Source organism: Phyllostomus discolor, chromosome 9 (genome assembly GCF_004126475.2).
Source record: "Phyllostomus discolor isolate MPI-MPIP mPhyDis1 chromosome 9, mPhyDis1.pri.v3, whole genome shotgun sequence".
In the NCBI taxonomy this organism is placed as follows: domain Eukaryota; kingdom Metazoa; phylum Chordata; class Mammalia; order Chiroptera; family Phyllostomidae; genus Phyllostomus; species Phyllostomus discolor.
Window position 1 is genome coordinate 19,339,188 of NC_040911.2, and position 26,705 is coordinate 19,365,892.

Genomic DNA, 26,705 nt, shown 5'->3' on the forward strand with positions numbered 1-26,705 from the left:
TCACGTTTAAGAGTTGAAGAGCAGCCTCTGGAAAATACTTTTACTCATGATGATCACTTTTAACTGTCATGTTTACTTGTTTGATGAGTTGTTTTCTAAATGTAGCACTTTCAACTTTCCTTCGTGCCTATATCTAATATTCCAATTATATAATGTCCCAAGTTTCAAATTTTTTATAATTTTGTGTTAAATTTGATAAGTAAAGTTGATTTAAAGTCCTAGTCTTAATTTACATTGGCTTTTCTTTAGAAATCCGGATTATGTATATTTTTTAAATATCAGATGCCAATATATTTTTCTATAGTTCATAGAATTTCCTTAAAGGCAAGCAGTTGAGATTATTTCCCTGTGTAGAGCACATTAGCAATCATAACTGAAGATTAGAGGCAGACTTTGGGAGGAAGCAGGATGGATTGGATAAAATGCACTTAAAAAATTGGAGAACAAGAGCTGAAATTAATTCTTGCTGGTACTCCTAGCAGGCTCACTGCACCTGGTGATGGCTGGGTCAAAAAAATGATAACTATGACTTTAGGAAGAAATGGGTTCCAGTGAGGTTTGCTGAGAAATACATTCATAGATTTTGACTTAGTAAGCTCCTTAGGGACTATCTTAATAGTAAATTCTAAGTAAAGGACAATTTTTGGTTTTGTTTGTTTTGAAATAGAAATTGATGGCCAAAGGGATGAAGTGACTTTCCCAAGTTGTCCTGAGTCTTGATGCTAGGACTTGATGTACTGATGGCTGCTGTCAAGTTTTCCACAGGACCCCAGTGACTCTCAAAACTACCACCTTTGGGAGGGCAGGCAGTGCTTTCTCTTTTGGAGCCTTTTGCACAGTGTCCTGTTTGCTTTTGTTTCCTTTGCCCCTCCCCAAACTAGGGAATTTCTTTTTTGCACAGAATCTTTGGATTCCATATTTATAGTTCTAAGCTTTTATATTTTTCATCCCTTTTGTTTGTATACTTACAATAGCGAATAGAGCTATTTGCACTAGCATTCTTTGCCAGATAAATTTATTACTGGAAATAAGTGAAATGAGACCTCCCAGAAATTCCTTTCTGCGAGCCAAGCTTAGAGTGACTTTGTGTTGCTTCCGTCATTTCTATAAGGCAGGTTTTCTTAAAATGAAGAATATCTGAAAATAACTGGAACAAGGGAAGCAAAGTAGTGAATTCCAAGTTAGTTTGATTTCTTTAGAAGTAATCACAGATACCTTGTTTCTGTATGACTGTCTTTGTTGGTGGTAGTGTTTTCCATGATTTAATGTTGCTTATATGCACCGTAATATGAGCAAACTTCAGTTGAAAAATTTATTAGGATTGGGGACTTTTGGGAGGATGCATTACATTTCTTGCTTGGGAAGACACTTCTGAAAAGCTATCATAGTCCTTGTTATGTAACCTTGAGTAAACTGTTACAGGTGTGTCATGAGATAGGCCAAGAATTTTCTTGTTTTCCCTCTTTTTTTTTAATCTTGTCCATAACATAGGGGTAAGATAAAATCATCATTAACACATGGAGGAAATGAAATGAGTTCAAGTGTAATGACCAAGGCACTATGATATATGTTGCTATGTGAGAGTGATTTAGAGCTGCACCATCCAGTGTGGTAGCTACTAGCCAAGTGTGGCTCTTAAGCACTTGAAATGTGCTTAGTCCAAAATGAAATGTGCTCTGGGTGGAAAATACACACTGGATATTGCAAAGTCAGTATGGAAAAAAAATCTCATTGACACTTTTTAAAAATCTTGATTTTTTAAAATTATATTGATTACCTGTTTAAATTTAAGTAATACTTTTGATATACTGTATTGGGTTAAATGAAGCATCTTATCAGAATTAAATTGTTTTACTTTAATGTGACTACAGTAGAAGACTTAGAATTATGTATGTGGTTCCTACTTCTGTTAGTCTGTGCTGATCAAGTGTATAAAGAATGGTTGGTAGGATTACAACTTAATAATTCTTTTACCTGTACAATATGAAATATAGAGACATATGAAGTAGAATTACAAGTTTGCTACGGCTTTAATATACAGCTATATTTGATATGTTTAAATTTGTTTGCAGTTCAGAAAACTAGCAGCTATTCCTGACAACTACTTAAAAGTTCAGAAGAGTTTTAAACAATTGCTTCTGGGCCATCAGTGAGACTTACCTGCCAGGTTGAGAAGGAGTCCCAGGTAGCTGTGGAGTGTGCTGCACTGAGAAGAGGTGGGGGGCAGTTTTCCTTAGGGTCAATCTCTAAAAGGGCGTTTGGTCAGCTGCTCTTTCTGGTTAGATGGTGCACGTGTGTACAAGTAAACCTGACCTACACATGGGTCACTTCTGTGTTCAGGATTGACTGAAAATCACTGAGTAGGTGGATTCATGAAGCAGTGAGTGGCTAAAAGTATATACTAAGCTTTGTTGAATAAATAAATGGTAAGATCTGAAGCAGGAACTGCCTCTAACTTTCATTTTGCACTCAAGAGCAAGTCAATAGAGAGTGACTTGGAAGGAATCTTATCCTTTGAGATTTATGATGACTCATTTCTTTGCTCTTGACACTTAACTGAGAACTTCAGTTCTAGAAGTTTGACTACTAAATAAGGTGTATAGATTTTTAGCTTTAATTTTAACAAGTACTATTTTCTTGTCTGTTCCTTCATTTTGAGTTGGTAAAAATTAATTGGGTTTTGGATCACAAATTCGTCTTGATTTTTGTAGATTTAATGCTTAGCATCAGAAATTATGCATATAGTGTAAAAATCTAATTGGTCAGTTGATAATGTGCATTTGTAGGGCTTAGTTTTAAAGGAACATTTTCATTGGTTATAAATTTCATAGTCATAAAGCATCTACAAGTTTTCACTTGAGCATAAAGGAAAACAATAGTCTAACAAAATTGAGGATATCAAAACATTATTAATATCATAACTTGAGTGTTATTTGGTGGGGTGGGGCTAGCAGCGTATACTGGGACAATTCTAAACTGTATGTGGAAATACTGGTTACTAGCACATGCCAACTGATTGAATGCTGAAAAAATAAGATTTTGTAGTACATTTTAAATACGGTTTTTATATACTTGGTGACTATTGGTTTACTTTTTTTTCTCTCCTTTTAGAATATGGTTTCTAGTTTTAGGGTTTCTGAACTACAAGTGTTACTAGGCTTTGCTGGACGGAATAAAAGTGGACGTAAGCATGACCTCCTGATGAGGGCGTTGCATTTACTGAAGAGCGGCTGTAGCCCTGCGGTTCAGATTAAAATCCGAGAATTGTATAGACGCCGATACCCACGGACTCTTGAAGGACTTACTGATTTATCCACAATCAAATCATCGGTTTTCAGTTTGGATGGTAGCTCATCACCTGTAGAACCTGACTTGCCTGTGGCTGGAATCCACACGTTGCCTTCCACTTCAGTTACACCTCATTCACCGTCCTCCCCTGTAGGTTCTGTGTTGCTTCAAGATACTAAACCCACGTTTGAGATGCAGCAGCCATCTCCCCCAATTCCTCCTGTCCATCCTGATGTACAGTTAAAAAACTTGCCCTTTTATGATGTTCTTGATGTTCTCATCAAGCCCACGAGTTTAGGTAAGTGTTAGACAAATCCATTTCTTCCGGACAACGAATAAAGCAAGAGGCCTTCAACTGTTAATGATTTGCTGCTCAGAAAATTTAATAAATTTTATCATATTGTTTAAAGTTCATACATGTGTCTTTAACACCTTTTTACCTAGGTTGATTGACTTCTGTTGTGTAACTGCATAATTTCTTACTGCCTAATGAAATTATATACAGAGATATTTGGATTTATTGATGAAGTAAATTGTTTGAAAAATGGTATTCCATAGTTAATCTGGCAGATTATTTTCTTCTCCATCCTTTGTGTAGCATTATATTACAGTACATCTTGGTTGCACCAGGAGGGAATTTCAAGAGGCAGAGCTGGATAATGGGGGTCAACATGGCCTGATTGGTTCGCAGGCCAAGGAGGCAATGCCTTTTCCAGGCCCTTTCTCCTTGCTTTGTTTTTATTTAACAATACTGAGATAGGCAGGTAGAGCAGTGCATTATATCTCTTCATTACATTCATTCTGAAATAAGAATTCTTTGTTTATTCACATTTTATTATTTGTGTGAAGTCCTGTGAGTAGCATTATTGCATGAAAGAGTAAGGACACTTTACTCTTGATAACATATCGATTGCTAAATTAGTTTCCAGAAGAGCTGTACTAGTTTAAATTACACAAAGTGAAAGAATGTTTCTCAGTGCACTTAATGTCCTTCCTCTGTTAAGTGTTATTAAAAACATATCTTTGTGATTTTGATGGATAAAGAAGACTCATGTCTCTCTTAGATTTTGAATTTCTAAAATTAGTAGGAGCAAACACTGTAAATGTTTATTATTCACTTGCCTTTTAAAAATTTTTATTTCCACCTTTAATCCTTTTTTATACAGCTTCATTTATCTACTTAAAATATTTCTATAATTAATTTTATTTTTCCCTTTGTCATGGTTTTTGGTTTTTACCAGTGCACAGTATCATGGCTTATATGTGTTTCTTTCTTAGCAATTAATTGTAAATTTCTTTTTTTCTTTTTTCTTTTTTTTAAGATTTTCTTTATGTTTAGAGTGAGGGGCAGGGGCGGAGAAAGAGAGGGAGAGACACATGGATGTGTGAGAGACATCAGTCAGTTGCCTCTTGCACGCCCACCTCTGGGGACCTGGCCCAGAACCAAGGCACGTGCCCTGACAGGGAATTGAACCAATGACCTTTCAGTTCGCAGCTGGTACTCAGTCCACTGAGCCGCACCAGCCAGGTTGCAAGTTTATTTTGTATGTATTTTGAGAAAGATTCAGACTAGTGATATGCTTGGCTGATCCTACCTTATGGGACTCCTCTGGAGTATAGTCAGGGTGAGGACTGAGAAGATGAGGGCCTGTGGGGTCGTGGTCACAATGGAAGGTGTTTCAGAAACAGGGTTGAATGCCTGGACAAATGACGGGAGACGAGATGCAGCAGTGCGTCTGCTCTGCTTACTAGCATCTGTGGTGTACCAAGTGGTAAACTCGGGACAGGTTTCCTGCTTTTCTTGCCTTACTTTCCTGCTTCGTTCAGAAATAGAAATATTTTTGCTTTTGTATATTGATTCTTCATAGAGTTTCTCTTTCATTAACTTCAATACAATTAAAGGTAGTAGGCTTTTTATAAGTTTTTAAAATAAAACTTTTGTATCTCATTTGGCTTACATAAAATAATGCCAGATACATATAACCTCAGGCCTTACAATTACCCCTAAGCTAAAAACTGTATTTCCTAGGAGCCCTGCCTTATCATTGTTTTTATAAACATTACAAACTGATTCTTGTTTAAAACGAAGCTTAAACATTTCATTATTCTGTCTTCTACACGAATGAGAAAAAATAATTTTCTTAATATACTTAGTCTTATTATGTCTGATTGATAAAACAGTGATCTAAGAAATGGTCTTTTAGACTTTGAGGTAGAAAGTTAAAAAATCAGCATAGGTACCATATAGGCTGCCAAATAAAAGTTGAAAAAATTTAATACTTTCCAGTAAAGACCTTCAGCTAAAATTTTTTGAGTCACATGCCTAAGGCAATATAATATGGCATGGTTTTATGATGTTGAAAATACTTATAAAAAAAATTCCTGGAGCTCTGACTGGCATGTCTCAGTTGGTTTGGGTGTCATCTCACTGAGCAAAAGGATGTGGGTTCGATTCCTGGTCACAGCACATGCCTGGGTGGCAGGTTTGGTCCTCTGTTGACGTGCATACAAGAGGCAACTAAATTGATGTTTCATTCACGCATTGATGTTTCTCTCTTTTTCTTCCTCCCTTCCCCTCTCTAAAAAGAAATAAATAAAATACATGTCTTTTTAATTCTGGGAAAATTTATTTATTTGGACACTCCTCTGAAGAAACCTGTTCACATTTGGGAGCTGAGAAATAACAGTCTTCGGGAGTCAAAAGAGATATCAAATCCAAATTTCAAAGGATGTATTTTTGACAATTGCAAGCCAGTTTTTTATTTTATATGCAGTTGATTAGATGATTTCTAAGCCATCAACATACTATTGAGTAGGAATTGACAAAATGTGAGAGACTGGAAGAGCCATGGTAGAAAAAACAAAGAGGTGCCCTGGCTGGCCTAGCTCAGTGGATTGAGCGCGGGCTGCGAACCAAAGTGTCGCAGGTTCGATTCCCAGTCAGGGCACATGCCTGGGTTGCAGGCCACCGCCCCCAGCAACCGCACATTGATGTTTCTCTCCCTCTCTCTCTTTCTCCCTCCCTTCCCTCTCTAAAAATTAAATAAATAAAATCTTTTAAAAAAAAGAAAAAGAAAAAACAAAGAGGTAAAAAATGTCATTCCTGAATATCTTAGGATATTGAAACCAAAAGCCCTTTACTATTAAAAGAATTGCTGTTACAGCATGACACATATATTGATGCTGACCACTCCCTTGGACCCCCTCCCCCCCAAAAGAACAAAAAACCCAACATGGTGAGTATATTCAGTTTAAGAAGATACATTATTATATATTTTGCAGTTTGGAATTATTTTTATTCAAAATGATTGAAATAAAAATATTTTAGCATTTAAAATGACAGACCAGCCCTGGCTGGTATGGCTTAGTGGATTGAGTACCGACCTGTGAACCAAAGAGTTGCCAGTTGGATTCACAGTCTGGGCACATGCCGGGGTTGTGTGCTCCAGGCCAGGTCCCCATTTGGGGGAGTGTGAGAGGCAACCACACACTGATGTTTTTCTCCAACTCTTTCTCCCTCCCTCTAAAAATAAATAAGTAAAATCTTTTAAAAAATGAAAATGTCAGACTGGCATCTAAAATACCTAAGTATACACAACACTAAGTGGAGTTCTCTATACCTATGATGATACTGTGACAAACGGAAAATCCCTAATCTAAAAACAAACTAACCCAAATCTTTTTTCTCTTCAATAGCTGTTCTGATGTCCAGGCAGTCTTTCTCTTCTCAGTTTTTTTTCTAAAATATTTTTTATTGATTATGCTATTACAGTTGTCCCATTTCCCTCCCTTTATTCCCCTCTGCCCTGCACACCCCCTCCCAACCACATTCTCCCCTTTAGTTCATATTCATTGGTCATACATATAAATTCTTTGGCTTCTACATTTCCTATATTACTCTTAACGCCCCCCCCCCATCTATTTTCTACCTACTCTTTATGCTACTTATTCTCTGTACCTTCCCCCGTCACACTCCCCTGTTGATAACCCTCCATATGATCTCCATTTCTGTGGTTCTGTTCCTGTTCTAGTTGTTTGCTTAGTTTGCTTTTGTTTTTTTTTAGGTTTGGTTGTTAATAGCTGTGAGTTTGTTGTCATTTTACTGTTCATATTTTTTATCTTTTTCTTAGATCTAAGTCCCTTTAACATTTCATATAATAAGGGCTGGGTGATGATGAACTCCTTTAACTTGACCCTAACTAACTCGCTGGGTCCTCCTGCTGCTGCCTTGCTGCAAGTACCCTCTGCCCCTCCTGCCCCTCCTACCGGTCTGGATGAATGTGTCTTCTTTAACTCCTTGGTTGTCGGACTTCCATACAGTTTGATTTTCTGTCAGTTCTGGTTGTTTCTTGTTTTTAAATTTGTTGTTGTGCTTCTTTTAGTTCAAGGAAGCACAGTGTGTCTACCTATACTCCATCTTGGCCCGAAGAAAATCTCATAATGTTTTAAGTAAATTTATAATTTTGTGTTGGGCTCCATTCATAGTCATCCTAGGCTGCGTGCGGCCTGCGGGCCGTAGGTGGGACAACCCTGCAGGGGGGTTAAGTGTTTTTTGCAAGAGTCCCAGGTGGTTGTTAAGCTCAGGCAAGTTGGGTAGATAATGTTATATCTTTATGGTTTTTTCTCCTGTCTTTTAGTTTCATTACTTTTGCTTTAAAGTTACAAAGTTATGTTTTTAAGGAAATTATAAGAAGAAAAACAGCATATTTTTCTTTTACCACTTATTTACCATTTGTGATGGTTTTCATTTAGTATAATATTTTAAATTCTGATCATTTCCTTTTACGTTTCTTGTAGTCTATGTCTGTTTTCAACAAATTGTCTTGACTTTTGTTTATATAAAAGTCCTTATTTCCACCCTGTTTTTGAAGGGTATTGAATTTTCAGTTGCCAGTTTCTTACACCTTGAAGATAACTTCTTGCCTATGTTGTTTCTGATGAGATGTCAGCCTTTATTTGTATTGTTCCCTCGTACAAATGGTTTGGTTTTTCTCTGAGTGCTTTCAGGATTTTATAGTCATCATTGCTTTTCAGTCGTTTGGTTGTGATGTGATTAATTAGGTTTTTTTTTTGTATTTATTTTGCTTGGGGTTTGATCTGTAAGGGTTTTGCTCACTCTTCCATCAAAGTTATGGGATAGTCTTCCGTTATTCCTCTAAGTTTTTAAAACTTTTACTTACTTTAAATTTTTATGCCCCATTTTCTCCTTCTGGAATTCTGTTTGTACGTGTGTTGGACTGTTTGAGGTTTCTGGCTGGAGAAACTGGGTGCTCCTACCATTAAGTAAGATTGAAAATGTAGTATGTTTACATATAATCTCCAAATATAGTTTATTAAATTTGACAGTTAAGAAGTCATTGGTGATAGAAAGTAGAAAGTGGAATCTGTACCGGAAAGAACTGAGGAGTAAACAGGAATTGGAAAGGTAGAAAGACACTACTGCAGTTCTGTGTGTGTGTTTTACGCCCCATAGTCATGTTTATGCCTTAGAGTTTTGTTTCATTTTTAGGCATTCATTAAAAACAACCTGCCTCTCTTAGCTCTGTTTTTATATGTCCTAGGAGGGTACAAGGCACTCCGTGACATGATTTCTAGGAGCATAATTGTACAATAAATTACCTATGGTTGTTACAGGTGCTAATATGCTTGGATTTGTTCTTTTAATATTATCTTTTTCTCCCTTTCCAGTTCAAAGCAGTATTCAACGATTTCAAGAGAAGTTTTTTATTTTTGCTCTGACTCCTCAACAAGTTAGAGAGATATGCATATCCAGGTAAGAGGAATGTTTGGAATATATTTCTCCGTGAGTATCTGTGTATTGGTCTGCTAAGGCTGCTGTAACAGAGGACCACAAACTGGGTGGCTTAAAGAGCAGCAGTTTATTTTCTCACACTTTTGGAGGCTTGACGACTAAGGTTAAGATGTTGGCAGATTTGCTTTCTCCTGAAGCCGCTCCCACTCTTGGTGGATCAGTTGGTTAGAGTGTCATCCTGATACACCTAGGTTGCAGGTTTGATCCCCAGTCAGGGCACATACAAGAATCAACCAATGAATACCTAAATAAGTGGAACAACAAATTGATGTTTCTCTCTCCCTTCTCTTCTGCTCTTTCTCTAAACTCAATTTTAAAAAATTGTACAATGATTAGTCCAAAAAGTCCAGTATTCAAATAATATGGGGTTCAGAAAAAAAAGAGAAAATTGAGAGGAGGAAATGACCAAAGTAGTAAAATGAATGTAGGTTCATGTAGTTTATGTCCATCAAGAACAAGGTATTGAGTGAGTTTTTGTAAATTAGAAGTACTTTCAATCTTGGGAATAAATAATAAGCTAGCTAACAACAAGTAAATAGAATAACTTAAATAGTATAATGTATGTCCAAAACTGTATCATTAACCTAAGTTTTGATATTCAGGGATTGATGCAGACTCCAGCGGGCTGGAGTCTGTGTTGTGAGTGAGGTAAACAAAGTCACGTGGACTACCGAGTCCTATGGAGAAAAAGGGACGGCATGGCCACTCTCCAAAGGGGAGAGTGCCTCAACCCTCGACTGGATAGGCTTTTATTGCTTTCCAGTCTAATTACATCAAAGAAGGTTCTCATTATTTCTAGATTTAGTGAAGTGATTACTTCTTAAAGATAACAAAAAAAGAAAAAATGTTGCAAGTGCAAGGGAATGATAAAAATGATTGATTTGGTTACATTTTGTCTTTGGGATGTCTTAGCACAGACTTTAGGGAGTTGCTTCAGAGATACACATCAAACTTCTGCCGTCTTAACTCAGGGTGAGGGAGTTTTAGCAGAAGCAGGTCTCATAGCAGCCCAGGTACAATGCAGGCCTGATTCCCCACGGGAAAGCCGATCTGCACGCCTGGCTCCTGTGTGCCGCCTCACGTTTGATCGGCTTTCCAGATCCATGCCGGGCTACATTTGCCGTTGCCGTGCTGATCGGTTCCCTATAGGGGGTTATCCCTTGCTTGAAATCAGCATTTATTAAGTGTTTTATTAGGTACAAAGAACTATATTATGTGATATGACCCCTTTCTAAAAGTTGCTTACAGTCTTGTTAGTGAACCAGCTTATGTACATAAAATGATCATTGGCATTGCGAGGTGTATATGAAAAGAGTGAATTCAGTAAGGACAAATGAGAGCTGATTTACAGGAGTAGACTACTTTTAACTTTGGGGGTCTGGGAAAACTTTATTAGAATTTTGGGTGGGCCTTTGAAGGAAGGAGATTATTTACATTAAGTAGATTTAAAGATACAGACTTCAAGATACATTTTTAAACTTTTTTTTTGAAGTTTTAACTTCGTGGATGTATTAACTAACCAACAAATGAATGACTAAAATTTAAATAATTAATTTCAGGATACACTTTTAATCATGTTCTGGAGATGGATGGTATCACCTTAATGGGAATGTATTTAATGCTGCAGAACCATACACTTAAAAATGGTTAACATGATAAATTTTTTAATGTATATTTAACCACCAACATTTTTTAAAGTAATAATAAAAGTAAATAATTCTCCCTCCAAAGAAAACAAAATAAAACACATATACACATGTTTATATAAATCCCAACCTTTTCAGAGTTCTAATAAAATAGTAAAACATCTTTCTAAGTGGAAGTAAAATGTTGATACCTATTACTGTGCTTTCAATAATTACCAACATTTTGGTAGTCTCTATGTGACCTACTCTCCATATTTTTTCCTGCAATATTTTAAAGCAAATCACAGACATCATATGATTTCACCCACAGATACCTTAAAATGCATTTCTTATTAATTGTTAACACAATCACACTAAAAATTAATAATTCCTTAATATAAAACCGTGTCTAGCCTATATTCAAATTTTCTGAGTTGTTTCAGTATTTAAACATTTAAATGTGTATTACTTTGGACTTTCAAGATATTTTTTTGATGAAGGCTATGAAAAGTGAAAAAAAGGAAACTATACAGGGAACCAACAGTGATGGGAAGGAAACCAGGATTCTATGATGTGGATTAGAAGGAAGAAAGAAATATTCAACAGAACAGAATGAAGAAACAAGAATTCAAAAAAATGAGGAGAGGTTTGGGAACCTCCAGGACAACTTCAAATGTTCCAACATCTGAATCATAGGGGTGCCAGAAGGAGAAGAGGTAGAGCAAGAGATTGAAAACTTACTTGAAAAAATAATGAAGGAGAACTTTTCCAATCTGGTGAAGAAAATAGACTTCTAGGAAGTTCAGGAAGCTCAGAGAGTCCCAAAGAAGGTGGACCCAAGGAGGAACACGCCAAGGCACATCATAATTACATTACCTAAGATTAAAGATAAGGAGAAAATCTTAAAAGCATCAAGACAAAAGGAGACAGTTACCTACAAAGGAGTTCCCATAAGACTGTCAGCTGATTTCTCAAAAGAGACCTTGCAGGCAAGAAGGGGCTGGAAAGAGATATTCCAAGTCATGAAAGGCAAGAACCTATATCCAAGATAACTCTATCCAGCAAAGCTATCATTTAGAATGGAAGGGCAGATAAAGTGCTTCTTGGATAAGGTCAAGTTAAAGGAGTTCCTCATCACTAAGCCCTTATTATATGAAATATTAAAGGGACTTATCTAAGAAAAAGAAGATTATCTAAATTGTGAATAGTAAAATGACAATAAACTCTAAACTATCAACAAGTGAGCCTTAAAAAAAAACAACAAATTAAGCTACAACTAGAACAGGGACAGAAATGGAGATCACATGGAGGCTTATCAGTGGTAAGGGGAGGGGGGAATTGGAGGGAAAGGTACAGGGAATATGTAGTATAAGTAGTAGGTGCAAAATAGGGGGAAGTTAAGAATAGTATAAGAAATGTAGAAGCCAAAGAACTTACATGTACAACCCATGGACATGACCTGGGGGTAGTGGGGAATAAAGGGGGGAAAATGGGACTGGTATAATAGCATAATCAATAAAATATATTAAAAAAAAACAAATAAGAAATTAAAAGGTTCATAAACTTTAAAAAAAGATTTTTTTACTTTAATAACAGATTTACAGAAAGATTGTAAAAACTATATATATATATTCTTTACCTAGCTTTCTTTAATATTAACATTTTGCATAACCACACTGTAATTATCAAAACCAAGAAATCAACCTGGGTAAAATACTGTTACCTAAATAACAAACTTCATTCAGATTTTACCAGTTTTTCTGCCATTGAATTTCTGTTCTTGGATTCAATTTGGGGCCCTAGATCACATTTAATTGGGTCATTTTTAGTTTCTTTCAATCTGTGACAGTTTTTTAGTTTTTCCTTGTCTTCCATAACTGTTGGTACTTTTGAAGAATATGACTCAGGTATTTGTACATGTCCCTCAGTTTGGGTTGTCTTCTGTGTTGTCATGATTAGGTTGAGATTAGGCATTTTTGGAAGAATACCCCAAGTTACAACCCCTTCTCAGTGTGTCATTGGGCTGCATAATATTGATACATCTTATTTTTGGTAATGTTAACCTTGATCATTTGGATAAGGTATTGGGTAAGATTTTTGCACTGTAAAATTGCTGTTTTTTCTTTGTTATTAAAAAATACCTTGGAAATACTTGGAGACTAGGCACATATTGTTTCTTTTTGAGTAGGATTCACAGCTCTTCACATATTCTTTCTTCCTACTCTGCTTTAAGGGCCAATTCCAGTCTTACCTCTTCTGGAATGCCTTTCCCCATTTCCCCATTTCCCCAAACACATCCTTTGTCTTTCATTGTACTGTGTACTATATTCTGTGAAAACGTAGTTGCATTTATTTGACTACTTACATTTATGAACTTCTTAATGAAAACAACATCTCTTAGTCATTTTTATATTTCAGAAGCCTGTCACAGTGCCTGGCATACAGTCAGTGCCTGCTTTGTATCTGATAAATGAGGTCAACATATGCAAGTTCCCACAACTGTGAAACTGGCAGAACATGAATGTCAGAAGATGCTTAGGCATTACTCATAGTGTTTGTGAAGATAATTAGCCCATTGCGTTTCCCAGTTTGATAATTTCTCTTACTGGAACAAAGTATAAATCCTTAGTGAGCTACTAAAAAGTATTTATAACATGCTTCCATCTCTGTCACTATATTCATGTTTTTGTCATTTCTCTTTTTTTCACTTCTGTTCCCTGACCTAACAAGATTCTGCTGTGTAGGTCTGGTTGATCCTCAGCCTTTCCTTTGGATGAGAAGCACTGCACTAGTGAAGCCACTGTGACTGATAAAAGCACGTCTCCTTTGAGTAGAAATAAGCAGAACAACTACTGTACAAATCCTGTTTTCCAGTTTTTTGGACACTGATTACTGCCTTAAACTTTTGAGACAGAATTAAATTTTTCTGGAGCACTTGCTTTTCATAATTTTTTTTGTACTTAGCACATTTTACTTTAGTTGTGTATATCTGTTAACTACTGGCATTATAAGACTTCTAAGAACAAAACCAAAAATGTGTTACTAGCCTTTGAAGTCCCTGCAGCCAGACTGAAATATTTCTTGATTTGAATGAGTGGAATGAATAATGGGTTACTCATAAGAGCTCTGTGTTGTCTAGGATATAGGGATGTTTTGAATAGACATTTTACAAGGGTGGGGACCACCACTGGCAAGGGAGACAGAGGAGAGTTACTAAGAGTAGCCAGCTGCTTGCACAATCTTAATATCTAGGCACTTTATGTGGATTATTAACACATTTAACCATCACAGACTTCATGAGGTAGGTGCAGTGATTTTCCATCTTTAACAGATGTAGAGACTAAGGAACAGAAAGGTTAAATATCCCTGACCTTTGTGGTTCAGTTTGTTGGGCATTGCCCACAACGCAAAAGTTTGCCTGTTCGATTTCCAGTCAGGGCACCTGCCCGGATCTCAGATTCAGTCCTGGGTCAAAGTGTGTACAAGAGCCACAGCTCAATATTTCTCTCCTTCTCTTCCTCCTTCCCTTCCCTTCCCTTCCCTTCCCTTCCCTTCCCTTCCCTTCCCTTCCCTTCCCTTCCCTTCCCCCTCTCTAAAAGTAAATATGTGTGTATATATATACACACACACATATACATATATACACACACACACATATATATTTTTTTTTTAAGAGAAAGGCCCTGGCTCGTGTGGCTCAGTGGATTGAGCACAGGCCTTCAGGCCAAAGGGTTGTTGGTTTGATTCTCAGTTGGGGCACATGCCTGGGTTGTGGGCCGAGGTCCCCAGTGAGGGGGTGCATGAGAGGCAACCACACATTGATGTTTCTCTCCCTCTCTTTCTCCCTCCCTTCCCCTCTGTCTAAAAATAAATAAAATCTTTAAAAAGAAAAAGGTTAAGTAATTTGTCCAAGGTCACATAGTGTGAGGCTGTAGAACTCAAGCTGGTCCCTATTGTGCTTTCCTGCCTCCCAGTGAACGTAGAGAACTGGAAACCGTGAGAATGGCCCAGCCAGAGCAAGATGACTAATCTCTAATGATACTGTCTCTGAAAAGTCCAAGACTTATGGTAATGGCTGAGGACATTACTACTTAAATTGTTCATAGGTGCCACCTGGGGATCTTGTTGAAATGCATATTTTAATTTTGTAGATCTGGAGTGGGGCCTGAGATTCTGCATTTCTAGCAAGCTTCCAAAGAGTAACTTGTGGATTCCATTTTGAATGGCAAGGATATGGAAGGTGTCACTGCCAAAGATATTTTATAGGGGACTCTGTTAGGTTCTCGTGTAGAAATTCTAAGAGGTTCTGTGTCCTTAATTGGATATGTAATTATGAATTTGCCGTGGTATAGAGTAGCACTTGTCAACCCTTTTCATCTCGTGGCACACATAAACTCATTACTAAAATTATGCAGCACACTGAAAAAATACATTTTTTGCCAATTTTACTAAAAAAAGATAGGTATAATTTTGATTGATTTCCAAAAAAATAAGTTACCTACCTTTTTTGCTCCAAAGTGACTTAAAACATCAGGGCCTGTACTTGTATATAAGGGTTTCTGGCACCAAGAATTAACCAATCAGATGCAACCTTATTATGCAAATGATCAGTAAGATGCACCTGTTGTATGATCTATATATTTATGGTTCAAGACAGGGCATTCACCACGGACGGCTATTGTGGCTATTGTCATTTTTTAATTTGACAATCTAAGGGAAAAGAGGTCAGTGCCCCTGACTTGTATCATCAGATATTGACTCGAATCGTCAGATATTGCATGTATTAGAAATTCTTGTGGCACCCAGTTGAAAATCGCTGGTGTAGAGATATTGAGACTCCAGGCACCAGTTCTTTATCCTGGTTCCATGTTAGATTCACCCGAGTAGCTGTAGAAACTATTGGTGGTCAGACTGTACCCCACACCAATAGGAATATCTGCTCAGTGGGCCTTTGTATTTAAAAAAATTAGCAAGTGATTAGAATTCTTAGCCAAGATTGAGAACCACTTATAAGCAAACTAATTTATTAGTCTCTTTTAGAACCTAGGGGGCTCCTCTTCCTGCTAACCAATTCTGTTGTGTATTGGGATGCATAATGCATTGTGAAAGTTTCTGTGAAGTGAAAATACCCTAAAGTTACTACCATAAAGACATGATTAAATGTTAAATGAGGGTTATCACCTCAGTGTCTTGATTAAGGCTTGTGCTATTGGTATGCTAGTGTTCATCTTTTAAGAACTAAGAATAAAAATACTAAGGTTGGGTTTTTTTTGTTGTGAGGTTTTTGTTTGTTTGTTTGTGTTTTGCTTGTTTTTTGGCAAGAGTGTTCCTGTGAATTCTCATTGTGCTTTCTTAACCCGATTTCTTTCTCTTTTCAACAGGGATTTTTTGCCGGGTGGTAGGAGAGATTATACAGTTCAAGTTCAGCTGAGGTGAGTTTGAAATTTTCTGTTGCTTTAATACCACTTGCTAATAACTCTGTGCATATAGTCAGGAATTTGTAAATATATAATCATGTTTGAGTATACTGTTTAAGAATACTTGCTTTTTCCTTCTGTAATGCAGACTTTGCTTGGCAGAGACCAGTTGCCCTCAAGAGGATAACTATCCCAATAGTCTATGTATAAAAGTAAATGGGAAGCTCTTTCCTTTGCCTGTAAGTTGCTTTTTATTCACCAGGAGGTGGGGTCGGGGAGGTAAAGACTGGTTGTGAGTAAATGAATTATTGGTTAGATGATGGGTATATGGGAGCTCATTACACTTTTCTGTCTTTTTGTATATGTTTGAAATTTTTCAATAGTAAAAACTTAAAAGACATCTTTGAGGGAGTTGGGAAACTGGAATATAAACTTATAAATTAGAAAATTTTTAAAAATTAGGGTTAATTTTGTAAAGTTGTGATAGTTTTTAAAGGTCTTAATAAAAAAAGCTATAAAGGTATCTCTGAGTCAAATGGCATATCTAGAACTTGCATCTGAATACTTGGGGGCAAAGCCAAAAGTGTGTGAGGTATGTATTTGGGTGTGAGCTGATGGTGGGGCCAGAAGTGACCAAAGCACAGTTAGCAGCATGTTAATTATTGAAGCCAGGTGGTGAGTACTTACTGTTCTCTCTGCTTTTGTTTATGAAAATTTTTAATAATATAAAGCAAAAAAGTAAATCTGTTGGTATTAAAGTAGTAGTATTAAAAGTAGTATTAAAGTAGTAGTAACTTTTGTCAGAAATCAGTGTAACTGAAATTAGACAAGATCCTGTATCTGTTTTGGAGGAAATACTTAATTGTCTACAGAGAATTAAATCTAACTTCTTTCTTATGGTTGTAGGGCTATGCACCACCACCTAAAAACGGGATTGAACAGAAGCGCCCTGGACGCCCTTTGAATATTACGTCTTTAGTGAGGTTATCTTCAGCTGTGCCAAATCAGATTTCCATTTCCTGGGCATCAGAAATCGGAAAGGTAAAGATTCTGTCCTCCGGGCAGCATGAAAGGAATCCCACTAGGAGTTGATTTATTCCTGTTTTTTCTTAGGCTACTAGCTCCAGTTTGTTTTGTTTTCTGACTGTAATTTCTAAAAAGCAGTAATCTCCAGTTCAGGGGTGGAGGTGTGGAGATTCTTAAGATTAAAAACTTTAAGGTTTCCTGAGTATCATCTCTTGACTTTCCTGAGAAATAAGTATAATTACAATATTTCTTAAGGTAGTGCATGATTTAATCATAATTGTGTTTAAATAGCATGTTAAGAAACTGGAAAGTTGGGGTGATGTTATGTATTTATGAATAGGAAAAAAGAAACTTTATTTAGCTTTGGGAAAAATAGCTAAATCATGTTGTGATGAGAAGTAATCTGTTCCAACATTTATATAAATAGCTGATACCTTAGATAACATGTGGGCATCTCCTGAGAGCATTTACTTAGAATTGTATCATTTCCTCTAACCTTTTGGTTGATGAACTGGTTTTCTGCTGATTCTTAAAGTGCATGATCTCAGGTATGAGGTACTGGTTAGTACAAGGGATTTTTAGATTAGAACTTTTGTTCATTTGCTTGGGGGGGGAGGTATAAGGGAACTAAATAGCAATGGAAAAAATATAATAAAGATTATATAAAACACAAAGAACCAAAAAAATTTTTTTAAAAACTACTTGTTTATATAACTGAAATAATAGAATGACAAAAATTTCAGTTAATTTCTGAACATAAACTTTAGTGTTGCTATTTTATAAGAGAAAAAAATACTATTTTCCATTTCATGGATAGAGAAGTTGAGTCAATACATTTGTAGCAAGAATATTTTTGTTTTAGAACCAGTGTAATTACAGAACTTAGACATAAAGTACAGTATTTTTGTATTAATTTTTGGACTATAAAGATATTATTCTCTTTAGTGATTGTTTTGAGCTCTCATTTTTGAATTTTTACTATAACTTACCGTCCTAGGGCACTGATTTCTAATATTTTCCATTTGCATGAACCGAATGTGCAGTGGTAAATCATTGCAGTGGTAAAGGATTCAGAAAATCTTGGTTTAGTGCCAAGTTGGTCATTGTTTGATTTTGGCAAAGTTGCTTATATCCATGAGGCCTACTTAGTATAAAGAATGAGTAAAGTCTTGACAATGGGTTTTATGTAAAATGTGAGGGACATTAAATGAGTAGGGATTAATGCTTTAAAGCTTAGTGAGAGGAGTTTGAACAGAACAGTATATATTTTTGAAAATTTATTAAGTTTCTGATTTTTGAGTAAATAATTGTAGACATTGAAGACCTGGTAGCTTTTTTCTCTTTGCCACACAATGGGAATAGTATTTTTCCTTGTAATTAAAATAATTAATTGACTTAAATCCACACACTAATTTGCATATTCAGATTTAAAAAAGACTTTCAGGACATTTAAAATAATTGGTTTGGCAACTACTTAAAAGTATTTTATTGTAGAGTTAAACATTTTTGTTTTAATTTATTGATTTTAGAGAGAGGGCGGAAGGGGTGGGGAGGGAGAGAGAGAGACATCAATTTGTTATTCCACTTTTTTATACATTCATTGGTTGATTCTTGTATGTGCCCTGACCGGGGATTGAACCTGCTACCTTGATGTATGCGAATGATGCTCTAACCAACTGAGCTACCTGGCCAGGGTCTGCTTATTATAGAATTGATTGAATTTGTATATTTAACGAAATGGTAAGATGTTAGCATTTTGGTATAAAATTATATGTCACCCCTTTATAGCTCTATAAATAGCTGATGAAGGTTCCTTTGTGCCAGATCGAAGAGGTTTGGGACTGTATGCTTATGTTCCAGCCTTGTCGTTTTGGTTGTTTTTTATCATTTCTTCACGTGTCTTACATACTGCAGTAGGTACCCCTTTCCTAGTAAAATGTCCATTTCAAAACAGGAGTTAATTTGTCAGTTTCTTTCAAAAGAAAGTTGATTTGGGGTTTATTTAAGTGATTGTTCAAGGTCATAAAATAAGTGATCTCTTATGCCAGAATCAGAACTCTGGATTTGAAGTGTTAATTCAGACCACTGATGTTGAATGTTCTGTAGTGGAACCCATTTTTCAATGAAAATACTGTAAAAAGCTTATTACATAAAAACAACAGTTTAATCAGAAATTGGCATGGAAGGGTAGGTACATTCTCATTCATACCACGATGGTTCCTAGGATAGCAATTTTGCTAAATTAGAAAACAGTTTGAAAGCTACTGATCTAAGCTATGTTATCTTTCACATGGATGTTTTAAAGTAGTGAGTGAGAAATACCTTTAATATGATTGAGCTATCTTTCCTAAAGGAACTGAGTTGATTTTGTTCCCTTAGCAGTCACTGACCTTCCTATGGAACTTATTTTGAATGTTATGTTTAGAAACCAGAGGTTCTTAGACAAGTATTTTATGTAAATGGACTATTATCTCTCATTTTTAATACAGATTATCTTTCTTTGTAGAATTACTCCATGTCTGTATATCTTGTACGACAGCTCACATCAGCCATGTTATTACAGAGATTAAAAATGAAAGGTATTAGAAACCCTGATCATTCCAGAGCACTAAGTAAGTAATGTTTGTAAGACTGAGCATATGAGATGCTTTAATGAAAAAAAGCCTCACATATATGTATCAATATAGGAAGAATTTAAGGATAATTATTAGAAACCTAAAATGAATATTGAATTAAAAATTCTCTTAAGAACATAGCCGTATATATTGGAAGAACCCTTCTCTTAGAAACTACTCTGAAGAGGATCAATTTCAAGTCCCAACTAGTCTCATTTGGGGCCTTCTTATGAGAACTTACTTAAATAAACATCAGGTTTATGGTAGTTTTGAGTATTGATCTATATACATTGGCTTGAGAATAGGAATGCAAGTTTTCAAAACTTCCAGTGTTTAATAGGATGTACATTTAAAAAAATTTTTTTTTTAAGATTTTATTTATTTTTTAGAGAGGGGAGGGAGGGAGGGAGGGAGAGAGAGGTTGCTGGGGGCCGTGCCCTGCAACCGAGGCATGTGCCCTGACTGGAAATCGAACCTGCGATGCTTTGGTTCGCAGCCCGCGCTCAATCCACTGAGCTCTGCCAGCCAGGGCTAAAAAAATTCTAAACAATAAAAAACTCTTTCTTTTTGCTAAAGTTAAGTTGATGTCCACCAATAGTATTTGCCTTCTGAGATGTTTTATTTTGTTCTTTCTTTTATAATGTACAATAATAGGTAGAGAAAAATGCCTTACTCAAACTGTAAATACTTCAGTAGCTAAATTTAATTAAACAAGACATTTTTCTGAAAAAGAAAATGTTCTTCCCCTGATTACCTCCCATACCACTGAATGAACCAGAAAGGAAGAAAGGTTGAAAGGGGAGCCAAGTAGGGCTTTTGAAATGGTATTTTGTTTTTTCTAACTCAGACCATTTCTAATCTCCTCAGGCAGCACATTATTGATCTTCTTGCCTAAACCTGGAAGCTCTTGAAGTTAAGGAAGTGCTTTCCTACTTTTTCTTGCCCCATTCCACTGTGTCCGGTTCCAGTCCCGTTCTCCCTACAATGGTTTTGAGAATTAGGCATCCAAAGGGAATGCATGTATTTATTAGTTTCCATATGCAGTTATCTGGTGAATGAAATCACAGGCACATTATCACATCCATATTATTTTTTAGTTGTCAAAGGAAGTATAAGACTATTTTATCTCTCTGTTTACAAACTTAGAAATTGTTGCAACCAACCAGTACTTCCTAATAAAAACTGTCGTGAATGTGTGTTAAAATAGCATTGAAGCTTAGAGTAACTGCTATTTTCCAAGTTCTTTTCCTAATTGTTTTGTTTTTAAATCTTAAATAGTTTCCTGTTTAGAAACTCTTCTTACCTGCAACTTTAGTTTAAAATTTCAATTAAATATGTGATACAGAGTTTGTAAGTTTGGAATTCTTTAACCTAATACTGGAAGTATGATTGTGTTTTCAATACATTAATACTTAACGTTTTGTTTATTTTTTTTTGTTTTTGTAGTTTGTTCTGTTCAAACTGTTTGAGAAACTTTAAGATGATATATATTTCTATAACTCTGTTCACATGTCACAATTAATTTTAAAAACGTGTATTATTATTTTTTCTTTTTTTAAAGTTAAAGAAAAACTTACTGCAGATCCTGATAGTGAAATTGCTACAACTAGCCTTCGGGTATCCTTGATGTGCCCTGTAAGTAAAGCAACAAAATGTTCTGGGATGTTTTACTATTTATAACTTAATACTTTTCCTAGAAAAGAAAGTGTGATAATGACTTTGATAGAATTCTTAAATTTCGTCATTTTTCCACTTGAGGAATCTTCATGATTAAGCATTATAATTCCAAAGAAAGGCAGTGACCAAAGAATAGCCCTGAAAGGATATTACTGGGTTGGTCAAAAAGTTGGTTTCTTCCCCCATAAGATGGCTCTAGTAGCGCTTAGTTGTCTTTGATGTCATTTGAAACAACTTCGTTAGGTTGTATTGTGACAGCTGTCAAATCAGCGTTCATTTTTTAAAACTTAATCAAAATTGGTGAATTTTTGTGTAACCATTTTAATATTGAAGATAGAAGGAAATATGCAACTTCTTAGCATATTATGCTTTATTTTTTCAACAAAGGTAAAAAACACCACTGAAACATGAAGATAGATTTGTTTAGTGTATGGAAGAGTCCTGTGACTGATCGAATGTGTCAAAACTGGTTTGTGAAGTTGCACACTGGAAATTTCTCACAGACAATGCTTTATGGTGGGTAGACCAGCTGAAGTTGATAGCAATCAAATCAAGACAGTGAGAACAATCAACATTATACCATGTGAGAGATAGCTGACATACTCCAGATATCCAGATCAATAACCTTATTAGTGAACATGAAAAATGTGTCTTTTATGGAAAAAACTGAACAGTCTTCTTGGCCAACCCAGTAATATTGAAGAGGAAAGAGAACTTTAGGTTCAGAATAATGTGTTATAGTTAATGCTGTAAATAAACTACAGCTAATAATAAGGATATAGAGAAAGTTGCTCCTTTTATCAAAATAAAATTGCTAGGACCTAATAAAATGCTAATTGATGGTTCTGCTTTAATTGAGGTAGAATGTGTGAGTGTATGAAATGTCTTTTTTTTTTAAGATTGTATTAATTTATTTTTAGAGAACGGAGAAGGGAGGGAGAAAGAGAGGGAGAGAAACATTGATGTGTGAAAGAAACATTGATTGGTTGCCTGAGGACCTGGCTCACCATCTGGGCATGCGCCCTGACCAGGAATTGAATCGGCAGCCACCTTTTGGTTTTGGGGGTGACATCCAACCCAGTGAGCCACACCAGTCAGAGCAAGAGATGCCTTAATTCATTTGTAATGTACTTCTAAATTGCACAGTAGTTTTTATTTTATATCTCTTAATATAGGGACTATGGGGAGAATTAGTCAGCAAGTTAGATCCTCGTGTGTGCTTGGTACTGAGCTAATTGTCAGAGAAAATACTGGAGACTTGATGAAAAGTTTTTAGAAAGTTACTAGTCTAGTTTGAGAGAGAAAACAAACTCACATGAAAAATCAGAAGACAGGACTTACCACATATAGTTGTGCTATTGAAGTACGAAAGGAGAGATGGGAAAGGGCAGGAATAGTGGGTGGAGGCTTCTTTAAAATCAGTACTGTTGGAGGGGACCTGCCTGTATGAAAGGGACTTTATTTGGAATCAGGAATTTGTAATGTAGTATAGGGGACATTTGGTGATCAGTCACCATTGTGAGAAATAAGCAGAGTGGGGCAAAAGTAGGTTTATACTTGTTTGTGAGGATGCAAAACACAGTTTATTCTTGTATTATTAATGTATCATTTTCCATACAAACAACTGTAAGCCTACTTTTGCCCCCCCCCCGTACTTTTTTTTTTTAATGGAGAAAGAATTATTTTAGAGAAAGGAATAATTTGTCAAGTTCCTGTTAGGTGCTCCTTGTTTAACTGCCTTAGCAAAATGTGTGTGGGAGTTGTTTTCAGTTTGCAGATGAGGAACAGAGACTGAACGATTGGGTAACCCAGGTCACACAGTAGTAACTAGGAGAACAAGGACAAACATTTTGGTCTTCTGACATCATTCTGGCTCTCTTAACACTATACCGCATTGTCCCTTTGGGCTAACATAAAAAGTCCCTGATTACATGTCCACTGTTCCACCACCCTGGAAAGCAGTGTTTGTGTATATCTTTCTTCTGAAGCTTTCTTTTTTAATCATTAACTGAAATAACTTACCTTTATTGAAAAGGGAGAGAATTACATGAAATTGGGATTGCTTAGAAATTGCAAACCTATAGTTATAAAACCCAGAGAGAATAAGGTCTGTAGTTCCAGCAATGGAGGACATTACTGCCCTGATGGGGGGAGGGGGCAGAGGCCTTATGGGCATGTGTTTGGACCCAGGACCTTCTCTACTCCAGCTTTCTGCAAACCTTCAAGCTTACATTCTGATCCATCATGTCATATCCTTCTTATCAGTTATGGTATCTTCATGTGGTGGTAGCTTTTATTGTACTGATATATGTGGAACAAACGCCAAGTTATATTATGTGACAGAAGGTTCAAATTTGTGTGTGTTGTATGCTGCCATTTGTGTGAAAATGATTTTTAGAACACGCACTTGAGTATGCATAGAACATCTATGAGAGGATGTGGAAGAGATGGGTCACAGTTGTTCTCTTTTCTAAATAGGGGAACAGGTGAGAAGGAGACGTGTTTTCATTGTATATGGATCTCTCCCTACCTGTGAATTTACATGTTACCTATTTTCAAAAAATGAAATGATCTTTTAAAAATTATAGGGCAACCAGTGAATACTAATAAAACATACAACAATCTTGATGGAAATAAATTCTGGTTTGAATTTTTTTCCATTTTGGTCTTCTTGTATGATTTCTTCAGACTTTATTGACTGACTTCCCTCTGAGGTTTTGTTCTCCTTTCTGAAGTGGTCTCGCTTGTGCTCTTTCCTGCTCGTAGTTAGGGAAAATGAGGCTGACAATCCCATGCCGAGCAGTGACTTGTACACATCTGCAGTGTTTCGATGCTGCTCTTTATCTGCAAATGAATGAGAAGAAGCCCACCTGGATTTGTCCTGTATGTGACAAGAAAGCTGCCTATGAAAGTCTAATTTTAGATGGGTAAGTATGTGCCAACATAAATAGTAGCTTTGTCTCCATTCATTACAGCCTCATACAAAATGTCCTGTAGCATAAAGTCCAGATGTTTGTGTTTTCTGCTTTATACTTAATTATACTCAGCCTTATTTTTAAACTGTGGTTAGTGGAAGTTTTATCTTTATTTGTGTTGGGGGCAAGAGGGAGAGTAGTTTCCTTTTCTTTTTGCTTCCCAAAATCTTCTTTCACAGCTTGTACGAAAGGGGGGATGGTCTACTTTGTGATGTTATTTTGCTAGAACTTTGTGAAGAGCAACTAGGGTTTCTGCAAAAATGCAGACAGAGCAGGTGATAGGGTAGATAGAATTATGTCACGTAGCTGGTAAGTTCAGAACTGGGATGCACACCCAGGTTTTTCTGACTCCGGAGTCCGAACACTTAAGCATTATCTTTCATATCATACTACATGTCTGAGAATTAAGGAAAATGATATAAGTAATTATTAATAAATGAGATACCCTTTTTAAAATATACTTTATAAAAATTGCATGATATATATGTACTAGAAGTATAAGATTTAGGAAATACAGTTAATGAAAAGATTAAAATCATGAGCATCCCATCCTATGATTTATTTCTGTTACTGATGTATTAAAAAGATTGAAATCACACTTTATATGACCTGTATGTGCTTACGATTTTCACTCAGTATAGAGTGAAATATATCCTAGATCTTTAAAGATACTTGTACAACAATTTTTTTATGTTTTAAAAGAGTATTACAGTTAGACGAATGAAGCAATGAAGAGTGACTGAGTCTTTCACTTTTCTCAATATTAAACTTTAACTTTATTGGATTTTTACTTTTTAAATCTTTTAAACTTATTTTGAAATGATTGTGAACTTACAGAGAAGTTGCACAAAGAGTGTCCTATGGAACTTTGACTGAGGTGGTCAGTTGTTAAGATTCTCCCATATTTGTTTTATCACATTTCTTCTTAATATATGAACTCTGTCCAGAAGGTGTCCAGCCATATAATATAAAAAATAGAGACATTTATTGATGAAGATAAGATACAAGAAACACTGTATATAACTTGTATGCTGAGTTATTTTAAATTTATTGAGACATACCTCTGTTTATTCTTTTATTCCACACCCCTATGAACCTTTTTCCTTGATAATCGTATAGAATTTTTATAACAACATTTTGTTTGCTTATGTATATTTTATGTGTTGTGTTCAAGGTTGCCCTTTACTGCCAATCTCTGTTGGGAGGCTCCTGGTGTCTATTTCTGTTTAGCCATTATTTTTTAGATGACCCAGTAAGTCAGTTCACTTTTTTATTGCCCATTGAAGATCTAAAATCTAGGAGGAAGGGGGTATACTACTTGTCCTAAAGTCTGAAGTATTTAAATGCCAAAAGAAACACAACTCAAGTCAGATATCATCGCTTTTGTCTCCGAGGTAGGTAGTATTTCTTTGTTACAGTTTCCCCTTTGAACAAAGCCACTAATGACATTTATGTACTTGATTGCTTTATAGGCTTTTTATGGAAATTCTCAATGACTGTTCTGATGTGGATGAGATCAAATTCCAAGAAGATGGCTCTTGGTGTCCAATGAGACCGAAGAAAGAAGCTATGAAAGTATCCAGCCAGCCGTGCACAAAAATAGAAAGTATGTGCAGAATGGCGCCAGAGAGCAAAGCAGTAAAACTCGCACAGCATTGTCTTCACTGTTAACGTTGGCCGCTAGACCTACGTGTGGAGCTCAGTTTGCTCGCTTTATCTTTTGATCATCTGTTACATATGTAATTCCCCCAACTGATTTTTATTCTTTCCTTAAGAAATGTGCCAAAGTTTACATCATCTTATAATCAGTCTTTTTAAAATATATATTTTATTGATTATGCTATTACAGTTGTCCCATTTCCCCCCTTCACTCCCCTGCCCCCTCTCCCACCCATATTCCCCCCCTTTAGTTGATCTCCATAGGTCATGCATATAAGTTCTTTGGTAGAACATTTCCCATACTGTTCTTACCCTCCCTCTATTTTCTACCTACCATCTATGCTACGTATTCTCTGTACCTTTTCCCCCTCTCTGCTCCTCCCACTCCCCTGTTGATAACCCTCCATGTGATCTCCATTTCTATGGTTCTGTTCCTGTTCTAGTAGTTTGCCTAGTTTGTTTTTGTTTTAGGTGTGGTTGTTAATTATTATGAGTTTGTTGTCATTTTACTGTACATGTTTTTTATCTTTTTCCTAAATAAGTCCCTTTAACATTTCATATAATAAGGGCTTGGTGATGATGAACTCCTGTAACTTAACCTTATCTGAGAA

The 26,705-nt window shown here is 36.0% G+C and overlaps 1 protein-coding gene across 7 annotated transcripts in view; it reads left to right on the forward strand.

Annotated features, from left to right (window-relative positions):
• Positions 1-26,705, forward strand: part of PIAS2 (protein inhibitor of activated STAT 2) — a 76,831-nt gene that overhangs the window by 24,166 nt on the left and 25,960 nt on the right. For 6 of the 7 annotated variants that reach the window (XM_036010244.1, XM_028523768.2, XM_036010247.1 and 3 more), the window contains exons 2-10: positions 3,112-3,586; positions 8,977-9,061; positions 16,107-16,157; positions 16,291-16,381; positions 17,049-17,183; positions 19,675-19,780; positions 21,345-21,418; positions 24,227-24,387; positions 25,908-26,041. In XM_036010244.1, coding sequence (XP_035866137.1) covers positions 3,112-3,586; positions 8,977-9,061; positions 16,107-16,157; positions 16,291-16,381; positions 17,049-17,183; positions 19,675-19,780; positions 21,345-21,418; positions 24,227-24,387; positions 25,908-26,041 — 1,312 coding nt within the window. Of the gene's footprint in view, positions 1-2,575; positions 2,596-3,111; positions 3,587-8,976; positions 9,062-16,106; positions 16,158-16,290; positions 16,382-17,048; positions 17,184-19,674; positions 19,781-21,344; positions 21,419-24,226; positions 24,388-25,907; positions 26,042-26,705 lie in introns of those variants that run through there. The other variant, XM_036010246.1, reaches the window with a different exon arrangement.